General features: G+C 43.4%; 2 protein-coding genes across 5 annotated transcripts in view; both read right to left on the reverse strand.

Annotated features, from left to right (window-relative positions):
- The window catches only part of RRM2B (ribonucleotide reductase regulatory TP53 inducible subunit M2B), a 26,249-nt gene extending 14,945 nt beyond the window's left edge, over positions 1 to 11,304 (reverse strand). Inside the window, exons 1-2 of the mRNA XM_080909356.1 lie at positions 11,131 to 11,304; positions 3,105 to 3,260 (exon numbers count right to left, since the gene is read on the reverse strand). Coding sequence (XP_080765482.1) covers positions 3,105 to 3,260; positions 11,131 to 11,178 — 204 coding nt within the window. The 5' untranslated portion in view covers positions 11,179 to 11,304. The remainder of the gene's footprint in view (positions 1 to 3,104; positions 3,261 to 11,130) is intronic.
- A 7,353-nt stretch (positions 11,305 to 18,657) lies between these two features.
- The window catches only part of UBR5 (ubiquitin protein ligase E3 component n-recognin 5), a 97,088-nt gene continuing 89,270 nt past the window's right edge, over positions 18,658 to 26,475 (reverse strand). For all 4 annotated transcript variants that reach the window (XM_080909467.1, XM_080909464.1, XM_080909466.1 and 1 more), the window contains exons 53-59: positions 25,852 to 26,027; positions 25,417 to 25,501; positions 23,390 to 23,545; positions 23,071 to 23,184; positions 21,570 to 21,714; positions 20,213 to 20,298; positions 18,658 to 19,291 (exon numbers count right to left, since the gene is read on the reverse strand). In XM_080909467.1, the coding sequence (XP_080765593.1) occupies positions 19,079 to 19,291; positions 20,213 to 20,298; positions 21,570 to 21,714; positions 23,071 to 23,184; positions 23,390 to 23,545; positions 25,417 to 25,501; positions 25,852 to 26,027 (975 nt within the window). In that variant the 3' untranslated portion in view covers positions 18,658 to 19,078. The remainder of the gene's footprint in view (positions 19,292 to 20,212; positions 20,299 to 21,569; positions 21,715 to 23,070; positions 23,185 to 23,389; positions 23,546 to 25,416; positions 25,502 to 25,851; positions 26,028 to 26,475) is intronic.

Genomic DNA, 26,475 nt, shown 5'->3' on the forward strand with positions numbered 1-26,475 from the left:
GCTCCTGCCACACAGGAGGAAATGGGTGAGTATGTGAGACTGTATGTATGTTTGCTAATGGGAGAAAGTTTATATACATGTGCATTCGTGTGTCTCTGTGTGTACGAGTGCGTGTACATATTTTACAACATCATGATCTAGACGTTAATCATATCCAGTAACATTTGTTTAAAAGAACCCAAAGCAATCCTGGCACATTCAAGGAAGTGGGGATGAGGGTAGAAGTGGGGGTGAAGAAAGAGGGGAAGGACATTTGTGAAGGAACCCGCTTTTTTTTTTTTTTTTTTGGCTAATTTAATTGACCAGGATACACTTTTAAGATAGGAAAATTAATAAAGCTAGTGGCATCGTGCCAAGTGAAAGAAGAGAAACAGGACAGAGTGAAAACTAGTCGTTCATATAGTAGATCAGGTAACGTTAGTCGGGAGGCATTTGTCACTGTCACGGCAGTTACTGTGACCCTTCACTGTGAAAGGACAGCCCCGACTCTGCTGGTGCTAGTCCCCTCGTCAGGAAGAGAGAACCCGGTTCTAAAGCAATTTGTAGATACGGCTTCCTCTCGTTATAGAGAATAGAAATAGCCATAAAATTGCGCACAGGGTTACTCTTTGGAACTAGAGGGCTGATGCACTGTAAGATTTGGCAAGTCCAAGCTTTTCAAGCGGTCCTTAGATGTACCTGACTGTTTCTCAGCTGGCTCTCGCTGCTGTTCATCACTACAGACCTGACAGCTTAAAATAAAGGCGTGGTTGCTACCCTGTGGCGCTGTTACTATATAACTTCATTTTCTTAGGTATTTTTGTCATAGTGACAAAAGGCTGATTATAGGAATTGCCGAACCGGCTTAAAAAGGGTCCCAGCCTGTGCTTTGTCTTCTAAATCGGTGTCTGTTATTTGGGAATTAAACCCAACCACAGATCTTAAAACTAGAATATAAACTTAACTGTGTTTCACACAATTTGTTTAAGATGTTGGACTAAAAATATCTTTGACTTCCTTTCAAAACATGCATTTGAAGCTTCCTGCAAAATCCATGGTAACTGTGTGTTTTAATTCTTTTATTAGTCTTTCTTGGTCATGAGACATTTATTACTGTTTCAAAACGCAGCAATTAGTTTCCGGTGAATTTTTCAGGAGCCCAAATATCGCGGGTACCTGTTTAAAACATGAGGAACAGAAAGATCAGCCGTGTGCTCTCCTTGTTCTCTGAACCGAATCTAACAGAAGCTTTCGAAAACCACAGACAAACAGGGACAGTCAGGTGTGCAGATCACGGTGAGGACCTGCTCCTGTGGTGTTTGCTCTGTACGTCAACTACAATATACAACAGTAATTCTGACAATACAACAGAGGCAGATAAATATTCAAAATAGTGTAAAGAAATTTCAGACACTGGTGTCTTTTAAAATACTAGGTTAAAACTTCCCCATTCTTTGTGTGAAGTCATATTTTACATTTACTTGGTGCTTACAAGTGTCAAATACGACTGTGACTATTTCATTGATCCTTATAACAACCCAGTGAGTCACACACTATTAGCCTGGCTAAGAATGAGAGTGCAAGAGAGATGAGAGACACGTCCACAGACAGTGTGCGGCAGGGCAGAATTTGCACTGAATGGTGTTATTTCCATGAATATATTTGGTCTCTTTCCAAAGCCAATTACTTATCTATCTATTTATTGCACACATATGTGGTGTGTGTGTGTGTGTGTGTGTGTAAGAGATGGGGTGAGAGAAACAGATCATGTGTGTTCCATAGAGATCAGAGAGGAAAATTCAAAATTTACTCTATTCTTTCCACTGTAGATGCCACGAACCAAACTCGGGCCATCAGGCTGTTCAGAAAGTGCTTTTGTCCAGTGAGTCGCCTTGCTAGCCCAGATCTGGTGTCTTGACTGACAGGCATACAGCTCCTATGATGTTTACTCACATAGAGAACAGCTATCCGGAGACAGGGATGCTTACTGATTCATGCAGAGCAAGTGTGTTATGTCGCTACCGTGAACAATAAGAAATAACTAAATAACAAAGACAATAACTATTTGTGTGTTGAATTAAATTATACATCTATCATTTGCTTAGATACTTGTGTTTATTAAACCAGCAAGTATTATCTAACTTGAGTGGTCAACGCCCTTTGAAGGTGGAAAACTTAACATTTCCCGGTCTGTCCAGCCAGATCCACCTCTCAAGCTAGTATAGGGTCCTCACCCTTTTGGCAGGTTTTTGTTGTTTTCTTTTGGAGGCAGGGTTTCTCTGTGTAGCCCTGGCTGTCCTGGAACTCACTCTGTAGACCAGGCTGGCCTCAAACTCAGGGATTCGCCTGCCATTGCATCCTGAACGCTGGGACTAAAGGTGTGCACCCCACGCCCGGTTCTCACCCTTCATTTTTTTACAAGTATAGGCTGCAATTCTGTTCATTCTGCTGGCCGTAAGTATAAGGTGGTGTTAGGCCTGGCAAGACGGCTCAGTAGAGAAAGCTGTTTGCTGCCAGAGGCTTAGCCTGATGACGTCAGGTCAACAGTCCAAACACACACACATAAATGAGCGAGTACAAAAACAAACAAATCCAATATTGGGCTCATGTAGTCACAGCAGTCCAAGAACCTATCTAAAAACAAAGCCCATGGGCTGGCTGCAGAGCCAGCTCAGTGGTTAAGACTCACACGACTGTCCACAGACGCCTCCAACTCCAATTCCTGGGAACCCAACAATCTCTGCTGGACCCTGAGGGCGCCAGGCACACACGTGACGCATGCCCATAACACACAGGCAAACACTCATCATGCACAGAGGAAAATAATAAATCTTAAGAGGTAAAAAATGGTCTACAGTTTCTTAGGAGTAAAGGCAAGAGCACCATGACCATGGGCTCACAGAAAGGTCTTGGAAACAAACACAAAAATCTGGCAGACTGACTGTCATTTTCTTGTACCAAGAAACTTACGTACAGATACTAATCTAATTGTGTTCAAGACAAGCTGATTGACAGTTATCTTTATTGTTGATGAGCACGGATGATCTAGATGAATTATGCTTAGAAGTGAAAATATTTCTGTTCTGTAAGGCAAGAGTGAATGAGTCCCAGGCAATACCACGTACCTCTTCTGCTGTCCAGAAAGATGCCTGTGCCTGCTTATACATTCTCCAAATATCGGGGTACTGGATCGGAAAGATGACAAACCGTCGGGAGCTCTTTCTTAGGAGTGGCTCTTCATTGGACCTCACCGCATTTGCTTTTGTCTCTGAGCAGAATCGCTTTTTAAAAACAAAGCACAAACGCTTCTATTACATGGCGATTTCTCTCCGACTCAAGCCCTATCCAGACATCTGGGGACAGTTCAGGAGGTAGCGCAGGCTGGGGAAGCACTGAGTAGAGACCCCTTGCAGTTAGCTGAGCAGCGGGCACCTGCGGACACTAGGACGAAGGGAAATGGCTTCGTTTCTCTAAGCCAAACTTTCTGCTGCTCCGAGATTCTTACTGAATGAGATGGTTCCGATTACCCAAAATCCCCCATACCAGGTGCACAGCAGGCACTAAGATCATCCTGGCTATTGCTACTCTAAGTATAATACAGGGCACACCAACCAATTATAACGTCGGGAAAATAGCTAAGGTGGTGAACAAAATGTCCCTCCGGTGCCACTCGGATTCAGAATGCTGACGTGAGGAGCCATTGTTACCGGATACATTTTTTTTTAATTTTTCCTGATTTTAGCTGAAATACTACAATACTTACCTATAAACGCCTTTCCAACAATGTTTCTCCTTTATCTACCGTCGCATTCCATAGACCACTGCTGTTCTTACTAGCACTTCAGGTTATTCTTTATGGTACAAAACCGTTTCTACTTGTATGGACAAATTAGCATCCTTGGTCACAAGTTAGCGGCTGTCAGTCATATCAAAAGATGCTACAGAGAGCTTACAGTGTATTTTTCATGGTTTCAAATGCTGAATTCTTCTAAAATGATTTTGTGACCATTGATTACTGAGGTGAGTTGATTTTTGATCCACCAGTACCTTGTGATTCCCAGAAAGGAACTTTAACTCTGCACTAGAGAATGGCAGTGGAGTAAGTCTTAGCTAGACACACTGGAACACGCCTGTGACGCCAGCACTCAGGAGTTGCTTTTAGCAGGAAGATGGCTACACTGAGGCCAATCTGGGCTACAGTGAGACTCTGAGGAGAGGAGGAGAGATGGAGATGGATATTCAAGTGCAACACTAGCTACACCTGAGCCCAAATGAAAAGGGCAGAGGTCTAGAGTAAGCAGGTGTATGCGTGTGTGTGTGTGTGTGTGTGTGTGTGTATATGTGTGTGTGTGTGTGTATGTGTGTGTGTGTGTGGTCTATTAGTAATGTGAGCTGAGGTTCTCATACTTACACAGCAGGCACTTTACCAAATAAACTGTCTCCCTAACTCAATCTGTGTGGCTCATATAGCTCTTTTCATCTTTCTAGAAATAAATTTATTTCTTCTAATACTATTCTGCATTTTCATGTGTGATGTACGATATTATTGAGGTATCCATTGAGAACTAGAAATCTCTACCACTACGCTGTTTGCTAGACAGGGCATTCTGAAAGCTGGGAAGGAAAACACAAGTAGTAACCCTTTGGAACCAAGCATCTTGACCTTCGAGTTTTTACAAGAAACAACTAGTCAGTCTTAGAATTTGTGAACCTTCTGAAGGCTAGTACCTCTAAATTGGAAAGTAAGTGACATCTGTATACTCAGTCTTTCTGTTCTACCCTGATAAAAATCAACATAATAATATGGGCAAAGTAGTATTCATGAATGTCGATGGCATTAATTCATGAAGAATTAAAGAATTTACCTTAGAAAGTATTACTAAATATTTGTCATACGAAGAGGGTTAACTAACATAAACCTTTGAACTGGCCAGAGTCAACACATTTCATAATGCATATGTTAATACAGTTTGAAGAGGTCCAGGTAAGACTCTTCAGGGAACACTTGGTAGACCTGTGGTAAGAAACCGTATCTTAGGACAGTGGTTCTCTGTGGGTTGATGTTAAGGTGACACATGATTGGATAGTGGAGAGGTGGGTGGAGAAGAGGCTAGGAAAACAGAAGAGTAGAGGAGAGGAGATTCAGGGAGGAACAAAGATGGAGTCTGATGTTTATGTTTCTCTCAGAGCATCTCTTCATAAATAAGATTGTTATGAATGTTTTATAAGGAATAGAACTGTACAAGATCATTTAACTTATCTAGGTTGGCAAATTATATTATATTATACCTATTGGATTGGCATAGTTTGGTGTGTTCTTTGATGTGACTCCTTAATTGGGTTCAAAGGGTGTAGTGGTGGAACACATAAAGCCCACCACAGGGTTGGGATGTGTGTGTCTAAGGCTTGGCAACAACATGCCAAGAGGAAGTGGGTGAAAACAACACACTGGGCGGTTGTATCCACCCAGGACAGAAGCAACAGGGGCTGTAGAGTGAGCCAGGCCTGAGTTCTTAGAGGTGACATAGAATGCCAAGTTAGAGATCCCAGCAGTGCCAGACAGAGAAAAGGTTAGCCACCATTTAATATTTACCTAACAGTTCTCAACCTTCCTAATGCCGTAACCCTTCAATACAGTTTCTCATGATATGATGCCCCCCAGCTATAAGATTATTTTCATTGTGACTTCATAACTCTAATTTTGCTACTGTTGTGAATTTTAAGTAAAGATCTGTGTTTTATGTTAGTCTTAGGCAACCCCTAAAGGGGTCACGGCCTGCATGTCTTTCACATGGTGGTCTGATTAGTAGCACGTGATTAAGAGAATGTGAAATGTCAGGCATTAATCCAGTACTCAGGAGGTAGAAGCTAGTGGATCTGAGTTCAAAGCCAGCCTGATCTACACTTAGTTCCAGGCTAGCCAGGGATCACAGAGAAACTCTGTCTTGAAAAAAGACAAAGATAATATACAAAGAAATTGTTGGCTAAGTCATATATAAGTCTTTACCTTCCATTTATATCTGAATTCAAGACAAATTTGTCAAGTGTCACAATTCCTTTGAATGACTTTATAAATAATTCTACAAATAGAAATTTAATATTATTCTAGACAAAAGTGGGTTTATCAATTGGCATTATAATTATGATTTTATTTGAAAGATGGGCTCAGGTATTAGTGCCTATGGAAAGGGCCTTGGATGTAAATATAAATTCTGCCATATCTATTTGCCTATAACCACTTTGAAACAATCTTCTGTTATACAAAAAAAAAAAGTTTCACTGTCATTTTAAGAAAAAAAAAAAGGAGAGAAATAGCCTATGGGTTCTAAAATATTAATCCTTGGCTAAATTTTATCTGAAGTTAGCTTGGGTGTGTCAGTTTTGTATACTAAATGGAAATTTTAAAATTACATTTTAAAAACTTTGGAGCAGGCCACCGAACCTCCAAAGGTAGTTTTGGAAGTCAGGGAAGGATTTTAATCTGACAAGTAACATTATTGGATATGCATTTTATGGTAACTTGTAGAAATGAGGCAGATCTTAAAAGAACTAAAAAGAAAAAAAATTAAATTAGTATGTTTTCCATTTCTTGTCCAATGGAATATGTGCACCCAGCCAAATGCACACATATATTCTCCTGATGCTTATATACTTACTACATACACACAGAAATAATTTTTAAAAAGATAATTAGTTCTAGCTACAAATGTTCAACGTCTGCAAGCGTGAGATTTTTTACAAGAAATAAGAGCAACATAGAATATGCTCAATGTGTGGGAAACAGCTAGATATTCAGACAACAATCTGTCCATTCTCAAATTAGTTTAACCAAACTTGTGCCACCAGTAGCACAAAGCTGTTAATCCTATTGAGAGGGAGCTTCCTGAGTTCCTCCATCTTATATAAAAGTGGCTCATTTAGGCTGTGCCCAGATTCATTTTTACAGGCAGCTTTTGACTCAGTTTTATGGATGGAGGAAGACAAGTAAAAATCACTGTCTAGCACTACGCAATGTCATACAGTGGCAGATGACTTGTTTCTGGTAGTAGAAAGGGTACCGCCCTTACATTTAGCAGGCGAACTGAGGCCTTAGGGGTAATTACATGAGAGTACTAAAAATCTTATTAGGAAATCCAGGCTCAAGATCTTATCAGAAGGAACAGATAAGGAGTATAAACCGCTCACACAAACGTCATAAAGTTGTGGGTACCGAGCAGGGTAACGGTAATGGCTCCATACCCTCCTATCATTCGACACTTGCTGAGCACATGCGCATGTGTGAAAGACCTACAAGAAGAGAACTTGTCTCTGGGGCTTGACTGTCTCTGTCTCTCAGCTTGGTCCTTTCTGTTGACTGGCCTCCACCCATGTGGACCAGAAGCTACTAATTCTTCTTCTAACACGGTTCCGTCTTCCTTGCTCTGTAGCCAACTACACCTTCAGTTTCAGTGGTGACTGAATCTCTACAACAGACTCTTTGATGTGGCGGGCTCTGAGTTCATTGTTTTACCAATACACCCTCCATTTGCATTTCTCTGTTTCCATTTCTTCTGAAACTCTGCCGTAGTCACTTTAACTTATATTCACTCTGTGAACTGCACACGCAGAGAAATGTTCGCTTGCTGTGTGTGATGTGAGAGTTAATACTAATAACTAAGATCGAAACAAAAGGATGTACCTTTTCCTCGGCCAGATCGCCAAAGGAAGGCAGGGTAATCTGGCAAATTGCTGCCACTGAAACTGCTGTACCCTGTGAATTTGTCATCACTCAATAAACTCTGACATTGTAGAAAGACACAAACATGTCCATCTGTGTTCCTGCCATAGCACAATTACGACAATCTATAAAGTGAAATTTGTCAATAAAAATAACAAAATCCGGCTCAAAGTTTCTAGTCAACAGATAAAAATCTAACACTGTGGCCCAATAGTGATGGGAACCCTAGTAATAATTGCCAAGAAAGTGGATTATCAAAAGAGAACCTATCAGGAACAGGAAGACAAGTGCAAACACAACCTTGGATGATGCTAAAGAATGCCAACATTTAGAAGCTGGGACGCAGCTCATTTAGAAGAGTGTTTGCTGAAGGATGCTTGCACACTGTGCACCAAACCCTGTGTCCTGTCCCCAGTGCCACATAAACTAGGCCCAGAAGATGGATGAAAAAGTTCTAGGTCATCTTCAGCTACATAGTAACTCTGAGGGGTAGCCTGGGATGTCCAGGCTGAGGTCCAGACGGAAAGAGAAAAGAGATGAGAAGGGAGGGGAGGAGAGGGGAGGATGGAAGGAAGGAAAGGAAGACAGACAGAGACAAGGGGGTACGGAAGACAATGCTAGTGTGTAAAGAGCTGATAGTAGGGAAGATAAGGGGGTACAGACTGGAAAGGACGGAGGACAAACAAAGGCAGGAGTGACCTGATCTAGCTAAAGTCTCAATGAGAAGAATTCTATAAAGGATCCAGAGTCTGGATGTCAATCAGCCTAAGAGGGTAGAAAATTAATTCTGTGAGGAAAAAAAAAAAAAAAACAATTCAAAGATGTGGTAGCATAACCTCTTAGGCTCTTCTCCTAACGCTCCTTGCTCTCAGTTTCTGCCTGCTGAATACGTTATAAAATGATCTCTATGGGTGGATGATCAGGAAGAGTTTCTGAATGGAAATTAACATGAATAAAAGTGTCAACTGAAAGACAGATATTCCTTATATAGGAAGAATTAGAAAGGGCTTAGAGGTTAAGAGCGCTGACTGCTTGCTCTTCCTGGGGTCCTGAGTTCAAATCCCAGCAACCACATGGTGGCTCACAACCATCTGTAATGGGATCTGATGTCCTCTTCTGGTGTGTCTGAAGATAGCTACAGTGTGCTTACATATAATAAATAAATAAATCTAAAAAAAAAAAAAAAAAAAAAGAGAGAGAGAGAAAGAGGAAGAATTAGAAAAAGAAACAAAAGTTTGCTAATATATGCCATACGAGTTCCGGAAATGAGAATAGGAGAGAATTAAGGTGTGAAAACTGGAATAAAAAAAGTACCTGGGCTTTGATTTAAAAACTTTTCTAGAAGGCTTATTTATTGAGTTTTATCTAGAATTGAGAGCTTAATGAGGGAAGTAAGAGCGAATCACTCGGCAACGGGAAACAGGGCTGGGAAGACTGAAGGCAGAGGGACCAAGGTGAGCTGATGGGAACCTGGGGTAAAGCTGCACTAGGTGATCTTGGCAGGAGTCCACCATCTTCTCCAACACTGGGCTTTTAGTTTTGTCTTAGTTTCTGGTCCTCTGGTATGAAGTGTTGCTGAGACAAACTTCTGGCTAATGGTGCCCCAGTAAGCACCTACTAAGCTCGACTGGCATTCTCCATGCCTCCGATGTGGTTGCCTATTGTGTCTCTTCCACTTATCTGCATGCGGCTGCAGTCATATACATACATACATACATACATATACATACATACATACATATACATACATATATATATATATACATATATATTTTTTAAGTACCATTTTATTCTTGTATCCATAAATAAATCTCAAAAAGCTGGTGGATCACTTGGGTGAGAATCAACAACTTGGAGAGTTGTTGTAATTCTAAGACTCCTTCTTGTAAGGAGTCTTAGAATTGTCATTCTGGCCTAAGCTTTCTTTTCTTCTTTTTAAGATTTATTTATTTATTATATATAAGTACAGTGTAACTGTCTTCAGACACACCAGAAGAGGGCATCAGATCTCATTACAGATGGTTGTGAGCCACCATGTGGTTGCTGGGATTTGAACTCAGGACCTCTGGAAGAGCAGTCGGTGCTTTTAACCACTGAGCCATCTCTCCAGCCCCTGGCCTAAATTTTCTAATCTTGGGGACTTTGAGGAATTGTTGAATGCTGTGGACCCCATTCTCTATAGATTCGCATGCAAAATCTACATATAGTATAAGGAGACTAATAAACCTCATCTACTATACTTTAAGATGACCCTAAGTCAACTGTGCTAAGATCACCCGAAGTGCTTGTTACAAATGTAGTTTGTCGGCTTGGTAATTTCGTTTTTATTAATTACTCCAGACGGTTCTGATATGAAAAGCCCACACTGCCCTATCATATCCAGAAAAACAAAGTGCTTAAGATAACCCTGCATCTCAAAAGCTCTTGGATTCATTAAAAGTACTCGCTAAAATTTAGTCTAGGTTTAAAACTCTCTTCCCTATGAATCAAGAGAAATGAAAAAAAAAAAATTAACTTTCAGGTATTAGGCTAGAATGACTCCTGGTGTCACTGGCAAACCAGAGGAATCTGAATACTGGTACTAAGTATCTGTTTCCAGGAGAAAAATTAAGGCCTAGTCACACTTTATTATTAAATGCTTACATTATAAAAATTCAATTCAGAATCTCCATCTTTTCCTAGAAATGGCAGTTTAAGCATGAATGTATGTGGGCTGAGGCCTTTATGCTTCCCCCTCCATCTTGCCACAGTACTAACTTCAAGACACTAAGCAGAGAAACAGGCTCACATACAAAAAAAGTATTACTCATATTCTAGGTGGCTCAGAATATTTGTCCCCAAAGTGGGGTATTGAAAATCATACGGTGACAGCTTACACTATGCATTCATATTTATTTGCTGCTATTACATACTTCTTTGTGCTGACACAGAGGATGAGCAGGTTAATTTTAGATTTATTGAGCACCGTGGCACTTTGCATAAAGCACTTCATTCTTTGCAACACTTCCACTGTCGAAATGAAGAAGCAGGCGCCCCGAAGATTCAGTTAGAAGTTCTGAGCGGGCAAAACTGGTCTCCAGTCTAACTTTGCTCTCCCATCCCTCCCTCCTCCTGCCGTCTCCGCCCCTCATCCACCCGTGTCAAGCCACACGGGTCCCTCACACGATGGCACGCCTCTCTTGGGTACACAGCCCTCTTTCACCCGCCAGGGCTCCAGACGAGCCCGCCAGCGTTGTCCTTGGCCAGCCCCGAGCCGAGCAGCTCAGGGCCCCGCTCAGCCTTCCCCGGGGCCAGCTTCCCCGACTCCCCCCAGCACTAGCCTCCTTCCGGCCTGCGCAGTGTTTCCGACGGCGACGAATCAAATACTACGCAACTTGCAACCTAAACTCCGGACTTGACCCTGGCGTGGAGGATGAAGCGACTGCGACATTTACCTCACCCTCCTCCGGCCTGGCCGCTTCCGGCCTTTCCGGGTCGCCCATCGCGTAGACTCGGCCAGAGCCACCCGACTTGAACTGAGCGCAGCCGGCCAAATCCGAGTAAGACCAGATGGAGGGAGCCAACCAGCCTGCGCCGAGCGAGCCTCCTCCTGCTCCGGGCCCGCCCAGCCGCACGGGTCCAGGCTTCTAGCCTGGCCATTAAAGGGCCCTACCTGCGGTGGCTCCGCCCAGGCACGCTACCCACGGCGCCCCGAGATCCGCCTTTCCTGCCGGCCCCGCCCACGCCCAGAGATCCGCCTACCTCGGCCGGCCCCGCCCCACGCCCAGAGATCCGCCTACTTCGGCCGGCCCCGCCCCACGCCCAGAGATCCGCCTACTTCGGCCGGCCCCGCCCCACGCCGAGAGATCCGCCTACTTCGGCCGGCCCCGCCCCACGCCCAGAGATCCGCCTACCTCAGCCGGCCCCGCCCACGCCCAGAGATCCGCCCACGTCGGCCGGCCCCGCCCCACGCCCAAGGATCCGCCTACCTCAGCCGGCCCCACCCCACGCCCAGAGATCCGCCTATCTCAGCCGGCCCCGCCCCACAGATCCGCCTTTCCTGCCGGCCCCGCCCCACAGATCCGCCTTTCCTGCCGGCCCCGCCCCAAGCCGAGAGATCCGCCTACCTCAGCCGGCCCCCCCCCACGCCGAGAGATCCGCCTACCTCAGCCGGCCCCGCCCCACGCCCAGGGATCCGCCTACCTCGGCCGGCTCCGCCCCACGCCCAGAGATCCGCCTACCTCGGCCAGCCCCGCCCCACAGATCCGCCTCTCCCGCCGGCCCCGCCCCGCAGGTAGCCCCGCCCCTCGCCTGAGAGCGCTGCTTCCTGCCGGCCGGCTTCTCTACACCCTGCAAGGCTCTAAGCTGGTGATGGCCGCCTAAGTCCAGTCCGCAGTATCAGGGCGCTTCAAGCCTGTTCTTCGGTGTCGCATGACCCCGCCCACTCTTGCTCCCCAACCTCCACGCTCCCGCCCTGTCTGTCGCCTGCTCCGAATTCTGGAGCGTCCACTGGCTCCAGGCACGCTGGTACATCCCCAGTCCTCGTGGTGCCCCAGCGACACGGGTGGGTCCACACAGTCAGTCCGAGTGACTGTCAGGGGGTGGCTGTAGAGCTCCCCGCTGGATGGGATGTGGAGGGCAGGGTTAGAGGGCGACACTTCTTCACAACCTGATGGGTTCTACACTGCTATAGCCCTTTATGTGAACTAATCGTTGACACATCTCCTTGTAGTCGATACTGCCTTTTTTCTTTTTACATGTTCCAGATTTAAAAACCGAACCTGAAGATAAATTACCAAGGTTAAGCAGCCAAAACATAGTAGACCCCAATATCCTTCTGTATTGTAAAGGCCAAAGATAGTGAACCATGATGGTGGGAATGATCTTGGTTGGCTTGCTTGTACAATGTTCAGCACTACCCCTACCTGTATACAAACGCAAACAAGATAAACGAATAAAAACAAGGTGAACGGTGCTTATCACCTCGGATCCCAGGATTTTAGATAGGGGTGGGGAAGGGACAGGAGTATCGTCACATCAAGGTCAGCTTGAGCTACACATTAAGAGCCGATCTCAGAAAACAACCAAAAATGTGAAGTGAGAGATTTTCAGTAGATTCTGGAAAGAGCTTTGCTATGACATCGACACCTGGCAGAAACGTTGCTTTAAGCTCTAAAGCCTACCCTGAAGTGGAGAGTTGCCCTTACTCTTTCTTAGAGCAATATGATCAAATAACAAAAGACAACTTACAAAGGTTGCATGGCAGATGAATTACAAGCAAAGGACCATTCACTTAAATCCACCAAACAATGCTTCAAAGCACTTTTGAGAGTAATTCTGCACGAAGACAGAAAAGAGCATCTAGATGCAGATAAAAGGGCCTGCTCGATACTCCCTGAAATCTGTCATTTTGGAAGAAAGTGAATGCTTAGCATGGCACAGAATTCCACAATCTGCTTCCTCAAGTAAGGAATATGAGGAATCCCAAGTGACCCTCCCTTCTCAGAGCACAGACATGGAGAACTTTCACAGCTCTGTTCAGCTGAAGTCTCTTCCGTTTGCAGAGTCCCACTTGGCCTTTTTACAGGGCAGACAGTATTCCCCAACCCTCCACTCAGCGGAGTGTGGACACCGGACAGCACTTCCGCTCTAGTACCTGCAAGACAAGAACCTGTTTGGACCTACAGTAAAGCAAGGAGAATATTTTTAAAGTATATGAATGTTATGTCTCTGTGCGGAGGTGTGTGTGTGTGTGTGTGTGTGTAGGTATCTGTGAAGTTCAGAAAAGGCTGTTGGATGTCTTGGAGCTGGAGATACAGGGTACTGGGAAACTGAACTTCTATCTTCAAGAGCAGTTAATGTTTGTATTGAGGTAGGGTCTCTGTCCTTGGTGCTGATGTTACTCAGAGTTCAAGAGGCCAAAGTCAAATCCACTTTTTACTTCCCACCAATTCTCAGATACTGTAGTACAAAAGCAACCAAAGACCAAGCTATAAGCAGTGGTCAGAGGCAAATGCCATTTTGACTTCAGAAATGGAGAAGGCAGAAACTACCCCTCTTGCCAGCTGTGCTAATAGTTTGCTTCTCCAGTATCATGGTTTCTCTTCAGCACTGATCTTGATTCTTCAGCCCATGGAAATATGAAGGTGCGACGTGACTTTCTTAGGAGTAGCAGCAGACATTCACATGGTAAACAGATGATGATCTTTGTTGTTAAGAGCAACCAGGGAGAGAGAAAAATGTTCCAAGGGAACTCATTTTTAGTGTCCCAAACAATCAGCACCAGTAAAGCGCAATGTTAGGTACTGAGCATACAAAAAAAATGACACACGGGACAGAAAAGGGCCACAGAGCATGAAACCACTCGTGGGAAATTCTTGTCCCCTCATATAATAGCAGTGTCTTTTTACTAAATGCTTCCTGTCTTAGGAACACATCAGTTTTCTCTTCAGTGAGCATTTCCAGTGCTGTGTTATTGTGATCGGCTGCCTACATTCACAAACCATGAAACTCACAATACTTTGATTCCTCAACTAAATGGCGCTGCCTCTCAAATGATCGCTCCCAAGTCTTTATTAGACTCTTCTGAAATCACAGCAAATAGAAATGTCTATTCACTGTTTCACTGAAGCGGTACCTGCTCTAAGAGAGCATACAAGCACATATGACTCGGTCCCTTTCACATGTTGAGTTCCCAGGTTTTTCTTTTGAAATCTGGACAGATGCAAAATCTGGACAACTCAAGTCTACAAAACCAGCGTAACGAGGGCATTGCAAAGATCTACTGACAGTTCGGAAAGCTAGTCGCCGTCACTTCTAAATACAGAAAAAGGAATCTGGGTGGCGAGGGCTGGGGGGATACGGGGAAAGGAGTCCGCAAGGTAGCTCTATGGGAGCAGTGAGTCTTGAGGCTCTCCTCACAACTAAAATAAAATCCTTGCAGAAAACTGGCAACCACCAAACTCTTGCTTTTAAACCACAGAAATATTATGGAGTCATATTTAGCAAGCCAGGCTTACTTGTTCAGAAAGACTTGCAGTGGAGGGGGTTGCATATTTGGAAGTGTAGCGATCAGAGCCAACTAGAACAGGCTATGGGCAGAACGGTGCAAGCTTCGCATAAGGTAATGGGAATGCAAGAAAGAACGAGTTAATACTGTTAACATCTTCCTAGGGCGGGGGCGATGACTCCGCTGTTAAGAGAACCGACTGCTCTTTCCAGGTTCAATTCCCAGATCCCACATGAAGGCTCACACCGTTCTGTAGTCCTAGTTCCAAGGGACCCAACACACTCTTCTGTGCTACATGGGTACTGCATACATGCAGTGCAGACACACATGCAGGCAAAGCAGCTGTGGAAGATGTCAAATGGGTAAATGATATTAAACCACAGGTTTGAAAACATGGGCAGCTAGGGAATCAACAATGCCTGTGGCAAAAGCTCTTCACTGGACAGCTGAGTGTGCCTCGACCTTATATTTGCTGCTGGAGCTGTGACAGCTTCAAGCCACATTGGAAAAAAGCAGTTAACTCAAACAAATCCGCAGTCACTAATACAGATTGTCTGCTTTAAGTTTCAAGACCATTTTCCCCACAGAAACCTTTTAGGCACTGGAGCGTCCATGATATAAACCCAGGACAAAGGAAATGAACAGAGAGTTCTAAGTTAATATTGGTCACTGCAACTGTTAAGTCAAAAATGTTGGGTGATCAAGATGGGGGCTTGAGTTTCATCCCTGGAACTTACATATGGAGAACCAACTCCACAAAATTGCCCTTGGACTTCTACAACTGTGTATTTCAGATTACAGACTTCTAAGGCTTCACACATGCTTAGTCACGTGTTTATGTTCAGCACTCCCCACTCTACACCATTTAACTTAAAATTAAGCATGCACCCCTGCCTTCTTTCAGAGTATACAGAGTTTAGTGCAACAGTTATGCTGAAGCAGATGCTCGCCTTCGACACTCAAACACATTTATGTTCAAATGATTTAGGCCAGTCTAGTGTTACCAAACGTTCCTGCATAAAGCAGCGCCTTGTGCTGCCTTTCTGAATGTTTATCACCTTCCAGGGTCTAACCTGTGCTACTTCTACTTACAGGAAGGGAGGAAGGAAGGGAGGAAGGAAGGGAGGGAGGGAGGGAGGGAGGAAGGGAGGAAGGAAGGAAGGGAAGGAGGGAGGGAGGAAGGGAGGAGGAAGGAGGGAGGGAGGAAGGAGGGGAGGGAGGGAGGAAGGAAGGAAGGGAGGGAGGAAGGAAGGGAGGGAGGAAGGGAGGGAGGGAGGGAGGAAGAGAGGAAGGGAGGGAGGGAGGGAGGAAGGAGGGGAGGAAGGAAGGGAGAAAGGAAGGGAGGGAGGAAGGAAGGAAGGAAGAAAGGAAGGAAGGAAGAAAGGAAGGAAGGAAGGGAGGGAGGGAGGAAGGAAGGAGGGGAGGAAGGAAGAAGGAAGGAAGGGAGGGAGGGAGGGAGGGAGGGAGAAGGAAGCTGATGCTCACCACTCTAGTACTTGGCTCAGTGCCTGTCATTGTGTCCCACCTTTATTTAGACCTTATCGGCTTAGCATTTAACAGGTGGCTAACCGTAAGTCAGTTCCCCCAGGACAGCGAGGAGACAAACTGAGGAAGTACTGAGCACACACTAAGTACTTACTAACAATCATGAAGAGGAAGTTAATATATAATCAGGAACCCAGCATTTCTGGATTGTTAGCAGTTGTGTTCTTAAGTAAATGACACTGTAAATGCATTTGTGTGGCACGTGACTGGTTTATCTGTATATCGTACCCATTTTAATGGCCGTGCCCTGGTGAGAAAGCATGCTCATCCAGCCCTGACCCACGGAGAGCCTCGGCGATCCACAGCTGCACTTTGTGATGGATTCCAAGTTGGAAAGGCTTGGCTTTGAAAAACTTCTGCAGTAGACTGGTATTCACATGTGAAATGGACTGCTCTCTGGGCTGAATTTTACAGTTTACTTGGATGCTGCTCTATTACAAAGGCTTCTACCATTTAGGGTGTCCAGTAATCTGCAGTAACAAGTAGATCTTTGCAAGCGTGGAATTACTCCTTCGAGGAAAGATTTCACTTTAGCTTGAGTCTTACAGTTGTTACATTCCTAAGGAGACCCTACCTTTACAGCGGAGACACTGTCTGGGAACAAGTATTAAGCAGTAAAAGGATTCCTTTGGAAACATCCTCTCAAGCCTGTGGCAGCAAACCACTCCAGAGCATCTTGGTACCCACACTTTAGGGATGCGGGAAGTAGCCAAACTTCAAAAGCTCCAGTGAAGTTCATCTCCAGTTTCCTAAACTGTCTCCAGTTCTGTTTTACTTAACAAGACCAAAAGAGAACCTTATTTTTTATGACTTTATTTTACATTTAAACCATTTTATGCTTTACTGAAAAACAAAACAAAACAAAAAAAAAAAAAAAAACTCACCCACCCACATACACACACATACAAAAACAAACAAAACAGAAAAACATAAAACATCCCAAACGCCTCACACACAGAAGATAAAAATAATAACAACAACCAAACCTTACCATGCTCTTGATATTACTAAAGGCATTTTAAACAGAACGGAAGACCTCAGACATCTTGCATTTGAAATATTGCATTATTTTAAATACTTTCATTCTTTCAGTAATATTATTTAAGTGTGGTCACAGGTAAGCTGTTCTCACCTGATGGTTTCAAGCCTGCCGGGCACACACAAGGGTTATACTTATGTTTTACTCCTTTTGGACACATTCGTGTTTGTTAGCTCTTAATTCAGTGTAGTATTTAGACATAGAAACCAGGTGTCACTTTGGCTAATTTGCGTATCTAACACAGCCAGGCGTTGTGTGTTTCGTATCTTTAGTGTCCGCACGGTTGAGAATGTCGTGTGATTCAGTCTTATACAGGAAGTTACATGATAAAAGCACAGTCCAAAAAAAAAAAAAAAAAAAAAAAAAAAAAAGCACAGTCCCTTTAAACATGAAAACTACCCAAGGCCAGAAGGCCAGAAGTCCTGACAGGCACTGAAGGCGGGTGAGAGACAACAGAGCGCTCACTCTTTTCTTTATATTTATAAAGTAACCGGTTTAAATCCTTGCTATCCCACTGAGTAAAACTGCGAAGTCCACAAATGTAAGTGTATTGGTCCCAGACCACAGTCTTTTAGAAAACAAAATCAAAATCCCTGTTGCTTAGTTAACAATCCGTCTGTGCCGATTAATGATCACACTTTACTTCTACTTGTTTAAAAAAAAGAAAGGGGGAAAAAAAAAAGGCCTGGCAGGGTGCCATCTAGGATTCTCTGCTAACTGTAAAATGTGGACTGGTTTTCTTAGCTTTCTTATATTCACATGTATATAAACTTAAAAAAAAAATGTATAAATAACCACATCAGTGCATTGCCCCTAGCTTTAAAAATGTATAATATAAATAAAAACTGTTTCTTCAATGTTACTTGACAGTTCTTCTGTAATTTATTTAAAAAAGTAAAATGTAACAAGATTTTTTAAAAAAGACTAGATACAAAAGTAGTTAAGCTGCTCACGAACATTTAAATTTTTCCAAAATGTATTTTCAGTAATCATGATCTTATAAAACATTTTACAGTTATCAGAAAGTGCCCAGGCTGAGTACACAGAGCTGAATCACCTTAGTACAGATGTCTGGATAGAACTCAAGGACAGAGTGACTGTCCACCAGCACTCAAACAGGGATACAAAGAAAAAGGGTGACTGTGAGAAGGTGCTGTGCCTCGGCCCATCCAATGTACAGAAAAGTGCCTCTCCCAAATGAACACATTACATGCAAAATCATTACTGGTATTTAGTATCCTAAAGCTTAATGAAGCTGAAATAACCCACAATAAAAGTGGGTTTCTTTTATAGGTAAACGTGATCGTTTGCAAAATCTGAATGCCAAGAACTTTCTACAAGTTCCATATACATGGTTCACAGCCAACCACAAATGACACCATAAAAAAGTTAAAATGAAAACACAGAACATACTTAATTTTTTATTTTGAAATTCCCTATTCCCTCTATACAAGAACCTTTGCTGAAACACTTTCCACAAAGGCAGCAGTGAATTTTCAGAACATTTTACATTTTTTCCCCCTCAGCAAAAAAGATAAATCACAGTGTAAATTATTTGCTCTGCTGTCATCTTTGGCTGGGGTTAGACCTGGAAGTTGGCAACCAGCAAACCATCATAGAGAAAAGACGCCAGTACTTCAGGCCTTTAAGCTACAAACTCAGCAAGGAATGTCTGCATTTAATCTTCTTTAAGGTACCACCAGGGGGTATGACAGCATTAACTTCCATAAACTTTTATAGACAAATGGGAAAAAAAAAAATCTACAAAATTAGCTAGTAATATTACACAGCAATACACACTTTTTATACTCTACACAAAACCAAAATTCTTGGTCTTAATGGCGAGTAGTAACTTCTGTTTGAGGATCTGTTTGGAGGAATACAGTGGGACATAGAGTCGGGAAATACACGTGTTTGCGGTAGGAAGATGCTGGTCATCTGGTGGTCTTATCGTGATGGAGGGCATGGGCTGAAAGCCTTCCTCACTGGCGGGCAGTGACGGGCTTGACGTCCAGAAGTAAACCTAACAAGAAGTACAATTACAGCACTGGCGTCAGTACTTCAGTAGTCAGCGTAATAATGAACACAAGCAGCCCACTGTGATGTTAAAACCCAGTTTAAACTAAAGCCTCACTAACACAACCGCCTAAATACAAGCTAAGGACAACAACAAGAATATTAGTATGAACGGGGGGAAGCCCAGGAGGAGAAATAAATACCAAACGGTCAGCCTTTAAAATGCACATCATCCAGGCGGGGCAAGTTTTACTTATGTGCTTATGAACATGAACACACAATGACACAGGAGCAAGAGAGACAAAGACACAGAGACACTGACCCGGAATTTGAAAAAGAGCAAGGGAGGATTTGGAGAGACGGGGAGAGATGATCTACTGGCAGAATAATAGTTTTATGAATGCTAATTATGGTACATAGTAATTTTATAACAATAACTGAATATTGGGAAGTAGCTACAATGGATCAAATTCCCTGTGACATGGATTTCTAGCACAAATTTATTTTGTACAACACACAGTGTAAATCAATGATGCCCAGTAAGTGTCTAATGTTACTCATTTAACAGCTAAGAAAAGGCTCAATGGGAACATTCCAGAATGAACAAGATGGGGTTAGAGTGGCAGGTGAGCATACTGGATGCTCTTCCCCCACCACCCAAAGGCTCAGAACTATCTGTAACTCTAGTCCCGGGTGACCTGACACCGCCTTCTGGCCTCTGAAGGCACTACATGCACATGGTGCCTAGACATATATGCAGATAAAACACACAAGGGAGAAATGGAAGAGAGAGGAGGGGGGGTGAATGCTCAGCCACTGTGGCACACTTCACAGAACTTTATCAGTAAACTACTCTGCAGAGGGAGACCCAGCATCCCACCCCTAGAACAGCGTCCTACATCCTGCAGGCCTGTGGGACCTGACCTACCAGGTCCTGTCGCTCGGCCATGCTCATTTTCTCCACTATTGACCAGAACCAACGTTTGAACTGGAGCAGCTTCTCAGCATTTTCCCCTGAGAACATGAATTCAATGTGTTAGATGTTGTTCCTTTTGAATACTGTAAACTTCTTATATAAACAGAGACAAATTAAACTTTAAATTTTAAGACATCTAATTCCTAACAGGAAGTCAAAGCTTCTTGTCTAATTACAAACCTTCGTAATTGATTAGGTCACCCTGATTTGAGATGAGTAAGAGAGAAAAAGTGATCTTTCAGCATCAATAAACCTCATCTGGAAGCCCTGACTCTTCCCTGTGACTTTACCCAGTGCTTCTCACACTACTGAGTTTATGAAACCTTTTTAAAAGGCAGCTTCTCATGCATTCACTGAGCCTAGAGGGTGGAAGAAAGGGACACCAAAGACTCTAAATTTCTCAAGTTTTCAAATGATGCATCTGTTGCCCATCTGGTATCTTTATATCTGTTATCTGTTTTCCTTTCTATAGTTTTGATTTTAAATTGAAACAAGTTCTTCTAAATACTGACATTAAAATGTGGCACAAATCCATTACATAACAACCTATGAATTACCAAACACAAAAGAAAAAAGAAATAGTTTAAAACGTTCTGTAACTCGAATTTGTCATGATATCCCATCTTTAATCCCAGCGCTCAGAAGCAGAGGCAGATGGGATCTCTGTGGTCTGTATAGTAAACTCCAGGACAGCCAATCCTCCATAGACCCTATTTCAAAAAACCTAAATCTATAATTTGGTGGAGGCCACTTAATAAAGCAGGAAACACACAAAGGGGAAAATTCATACTCATATATGTAGAAATCTTGGTATAGCTATGTTTTCATAACCAACTTCTTATAGCTTTACATTCTACACTTTGAATGTCTAAAAAATGAAACAACTTCAGGGCAAACCCCACACGGAGATAAAGCTTATTTGCACATTATCACCACTTTTTTTTTGCTTCTAGAATCATGTGACTTGTCTTTACAGTCACAACTCTACAAAACCAACATTTATTATTTTTATTACTTTAGCATATAAACATTATTTTCCCACCACAAACAAACAATTTTACTATGTTCTAACTTACAAGCATCTTTTTGTTGGATGTTAGCACACTCACACACAGTCTCACTATGTATCTAAAGCCAACCTCAAACTTCAGATCCTCCTGCTTTGGTCTAATAGACTAATTCTAAGCTAATCAAAATACTAAACTTGATTTAATCATACTTTAAATGTAATACAAATAAAAAGCCAACCCGACTGTCTATAGGGCCTCAGAGGGCAGTGAACAAGCTCTCAGAGGGGCAGCTGTCCTACCTGACTCATCATTGAAAGAAGTGAAGCTGATCAGCATCTGCACATTCACTTCACCACAGCCGTTCACCAAGAGCCGGAAGTCCTCTGCTGTCAAGTCTTCTAAGGAGTTTTTTGGAAGCACATCCAGTAGACCCTTTCTCATGGCCTAGAGTACGTAAATGTACTTTATTTTCCAAGGCATCTGTTTACTCTATTAAAACTCAACATTTTAATTTTAATTTTAGCAGCATTCTCTAAAAACATTAGTTCCCTAAAGCGAGGAGAAAAAGCAGGGCTGTATGTAATATTGTGACTTTCCTCTTAACAAAGTCGAGACAGAAAGAGGGAAAAGCTGAGCACAGCAAATAGGCTGCAGTTGAGAAGTTACTCTGTGTTCTTACAGCCCAGGAGAAAAGGGAAATCACTCCTTACATTATATAAATAACAGAGACAGCATGAGCCAAGCATCACTTCAGTTTGGTGAAAGTGCATCCTAGAGAGCAATAAAGACAAACCTCCCAGACTCAAGCCCAAATCTACTGGAAAATAACCAGCGCTATACTAAATATCCTAGGTGCATTAATGGTTCAATCTCAGCCTCATTTTGCAAAATGAAACCCATGAACAAAAGTATTAAGTAGCCTGCTGATGTGCAGCTTAGAAAGTAGTGGGTGGAGCAGTAACTCAATCTCAGTATAGTATCCCCAGCACAAGAGTCAGCACCCCTCTTAGTTTTCAGGGATTTTACCCTGGAAGGGGAAAGCAGTAACACCACAGGAATGATGTGCTCATCTTTGTGAAGGGGGCCTGAATGCCGAACTGGCCCTGGGTCGCTGTCTTGAGAACTTCCTGTTTGAAACGCCCCCCTCCAATGCTGTGACTAGGGCAATGAACCTTCCCATAGATAACCCAATGATCTTAACAATATGGTAGAAACATGCTTTCCTCTAAAACTTCCATAATGGCAGCTGGGTATACGGCCAGGAACATTTATAGGGCTAGCCCCCAAAAGAACCCTGGGCTGTGACTCTGAGGCTTCCCCTAAGCAATGCTGCACACGCGCTGAAGCATCTTATACTCAGAGGAAGAAGGACATTGTCTGTGACAAGCCATCTCCTGCCGTGCCCTATAGAGAAAGAAGCTTGAATTAGGAACCCTTCAGGTTCAGCCTAACATAGCCTCCTCCTCTGCTTGTGTTGCTGGAGGTGTCTGTTTAGTAGGAGTAACTGAGTCTAGTAAACTTCCTAACGGGGAGATTAGTAAGTACAGGTGGTGGGAGACGGGGCGATTGAAGAACTGTGTTTCAGCACAACAAGCCCCCTTTCAACATTTGCTCACCAGAACTACTTTCTGATGATTGCATAGCTTTTCCAATACTTATATCCAAAAGAAAACGAGTACTAATAGCCTGAACTCTTGAATTTAGTTGTACACTCGCTTAAATTTGAAAACTTCGGCCTTTTGCAGAAGAACAGATTACTGGGTTAATCACTTGGCATAGTGCTTTCTAGAAAAGACTTACGTGCAATGGCTGCTCTGCGACCACCAACATTCTGTGCTCTGCATATTTCCTTACATACTCATATACATTCTGCGGAGTGACCGGTATATTTACACCATTCGGAATAAGTTCAACCTACAAAGAGTTTAGCAGTGACACTTAAAAGCAATTCTAACAAGCAGGTACAGCTCACAAGAACTCTTCCCCTCACCCGTTCCGGATTCTTCTGTGATCTCCCACATTCATGCAACTTTCTCTCTAGGTTCCCAACCTGAACTGTTCTTTATAAAACAAGCGTAACAAATAACCCAACTCTCTTAGAAAGTTGGGTTTGTTTTACCTGTCCTCCACCCTCTTCTTTACATAGGTCAATTGCAAATGCCAAATCCATTGCTGAGAAAACAGCATCAGCATCTGAACTCTGCGATGCAAGGATCAGCTGTCGTAAACTCTCATACATTACAGGGTCGAAAAAAGCAAAGTCGTGCCAGTTGACCTGAGAAAATAGCCACAAAAGAGTCAAAAGAAGCGACCGTTCTAGACACAGAAGTCAATTCAAATCTGTAACAACTTTAACTTCTCGGGGAGGGGAGTGGTAAGGATTGAACCCAGGAACTTGTGCATGCTAAATAAGTGCTCAACTACTGAGCTATGTCCCAGCCCTGATTTTATTTACAGGTTCGGTAATGAAAGAATTTCCCACAAAATACATAAAACTGCTTTAAAGAGAGAAAATGAATAAATCTTTGGTTTGACAATTCATTTACTTTTTCAAAACGGGAATAAAAAAGTTAACTGCTACGATGTGAGCCAACAGCATGCTTTTCTAGTAGTAGTAGTAACAAAAACAAGAATTAGTTTCAAAAATAACTGGGAAAGCCAGCCCAGTTTATTGAACATTGATATGTGAATAAGCTGGCCCTTGACTAAATATCCCTCCCATATGCGCTTGGCATCCCCACATGACACAGGTTACTAGAGCCGAGTGACAAATGACCGCTCTAAGAAACTTGGTCATCACATCACCAAACTAAACCGAAGTCTATCAGATCTCATAAGCTAAAGCGTCAACAAATTAGCACTTGCATGTTTGAGAGCTTTAGTCTTCACCCAAACTCTATGCGCAAGAGCGTTTTAGCTGGAACATGTTACAACTTAAACTGTGGTCTCAGCTAAAGAAGGAAATCTGTCCCTCTCATTGTAACACCCGTGGTCATGATGTATCCCGTGGTTTGGCTAAAAGCAATGAACTTGGTGACACAAATGTGATCACATACCAAGGGATGAGGCCACAGGCCTTAGTGAAAAGGCTTCTGGAGCTATTCTGTGGAATGAACGTGGTGTGCCCACATAACTGTCTTCTAAAAATTCTATGTTTAGTGCTGCTGTTAAACTTCCGTCAATGTGACAGAAAGCTCAACTGGTCAAAGAACCAAAAAGTGTGTTGTGAGAGGTCGGTGCAGGCAAGCACGTGTGCACACACGTGTAAAAGGCAGAGAAATGCTGCAGAAACTGACTATGGAACACAGCTCTTAAAATGTCCAACTCAGAACAGCTTGGTCACCTGCTGCAGACTGGGCCAGCAAACACCCAGTCACCGACTGCAGGGCTCCCAGTGCCCACATCTCCCTAACAGTTGATGTAACAATGGCTGGTGTGGAAGGGCAGACCCTTTTCTCTGGTGATTTACCCACTGGTCAAGTGTCCACGTTCCAGTACACTACCTTAGTGACACGTAAGTCACTGGGTCACACAAGACATGAAAACAGAAGCTGACCAAAGGGCGCAGGAAGGGGGTGAGCGGTGGGGAGAATGAGGACGCCATCAGATCAGGTATTTACACAGGCAAAGATGGGTAATAAATTCATTACTGTGTACAATTAGTGTGCGCTAATTAAACCGTGAGGGGGCAATTAGTAGACTCCAGCTTTAACAACGCATTTACAGTAGGTTTCTGGTACAGCCATCTCTGAAAAAGACGGATACTCAGCACTTGTGGCCGTTTTGGGGGTTACTCTGACCCAGCACACCTCAATCCTGCAGGCTGTCAGACTGTCAGCACACAAGGAGAGCAAGCTGATTCTGCGAGCCAGAGGAAGACCGTTTAACTGTCACTTAGACTATCCCTATGCTCCACACGGTGGCTCAGGCTGCCGAGCACTGTGTGCAAGCTTTACAAAGCTACAGGAGAACTTCTCTTCAGCAGGACGAGCTCTGCCGTTCCCTGCTCTACTGTGCCAGCTCCCAAGTACACTCAATACCTTTTATAATGCTTTAGAACAAAGCGAATGCTCTATAGCTACTGTCATTTACTTTGCAAAAGAAAATGTTTACAATTATAAAAGCAGTTATATGCATCAAACTTACTTTTCTACCAAGCAACACTTTAATTACATGCCTATTCAATGTGATAGGACATAGTTCATTTTGCAACAGACATAGTCCAAGAATCCTAAAAATAAGAACAGAAATATAATTTAAATTCAAAACTAATTATACAATTAGTCCCACATACATAAACATAAATATATATATAACTTTGAAAATTTCACTAATCCTTATTTCTACCTAATATAGAGTACATATCCAATTTAAAAGCCAATAATCTTTTTTAAGCTGAGTCGTGACACACCTTTGACTCCCCAGCCCTGGAATCAAACCTGAGCCCAGCCCAGCCTGCGTAGAAAGCCTGGGGCTGGAGGAGTAGCTCAGTGGTGTAGCATGTTTAGCACCGACAAAGCCCTGGGTCCAATCCCCAGAACCCCATGTCCCCAGATCCGAGTAGTCAGAATAGCCGTTTACCTGCCAATGTTTCGGAAACAGTTCAGCCTCGCCTCAGTGTTTTTGCCAGGTCTTGGCGTGTAGAAGCCTCTCTTCCCCGGTGGGTAAAACAAAGGAGCGTTGTCATCGCCGTCGTCAGTGTCATCTAAATCCATGTCTACCACACTCCGACTGGAGCCATGCCGCTTTCGGTTCTCCTGTGAACAAAATTATGAGGAATGAAATTCCTGAGCTCATTTTATGAAATGGTTCTCTGAAATTATTCACTGTGAAAGGGAAACCGAACAGCATTCACATTTAAAGGTGTGCATAACGACGTTAACGGGAAAGCCTGTTGGTTATGCTGCTCCAGTGTCCTGCACACGCACGCCTGGCACACTCAAAGTCCTTTGGGTAGAAGAGGACGAGGATCAGCTTTACCCGGCCACTAAAGAACTGTTAAGTTGGACTACTCTGTCCAGTCTGTGGGCTACTTCCCGTCGTTCAGAATGTGCACTCTGTGCTCTTCCTCACTGTGACCAAGGAAGTGGCTGCAGAGTCTGATCCTCTGAGCCATCATCAGAAGCTTGTGAAACAGCCCATATCGTGCCCGGTTTCCCATCCGGCTGGAGGCACCAGCAGCTTCCTAGGAGAGGCTCCTAAGAC

Source organism: Micromys minutus (assembly GCF_963924665.1).
Source record: "Micromys minutus genome assembly, chromosome: 33".
Classification (NCBI taxonomy): Eukaryota; Metazoa; Chordata; class Mammalia; order Rodentia; family Muridae; genus Micromys; species Micromys minutus.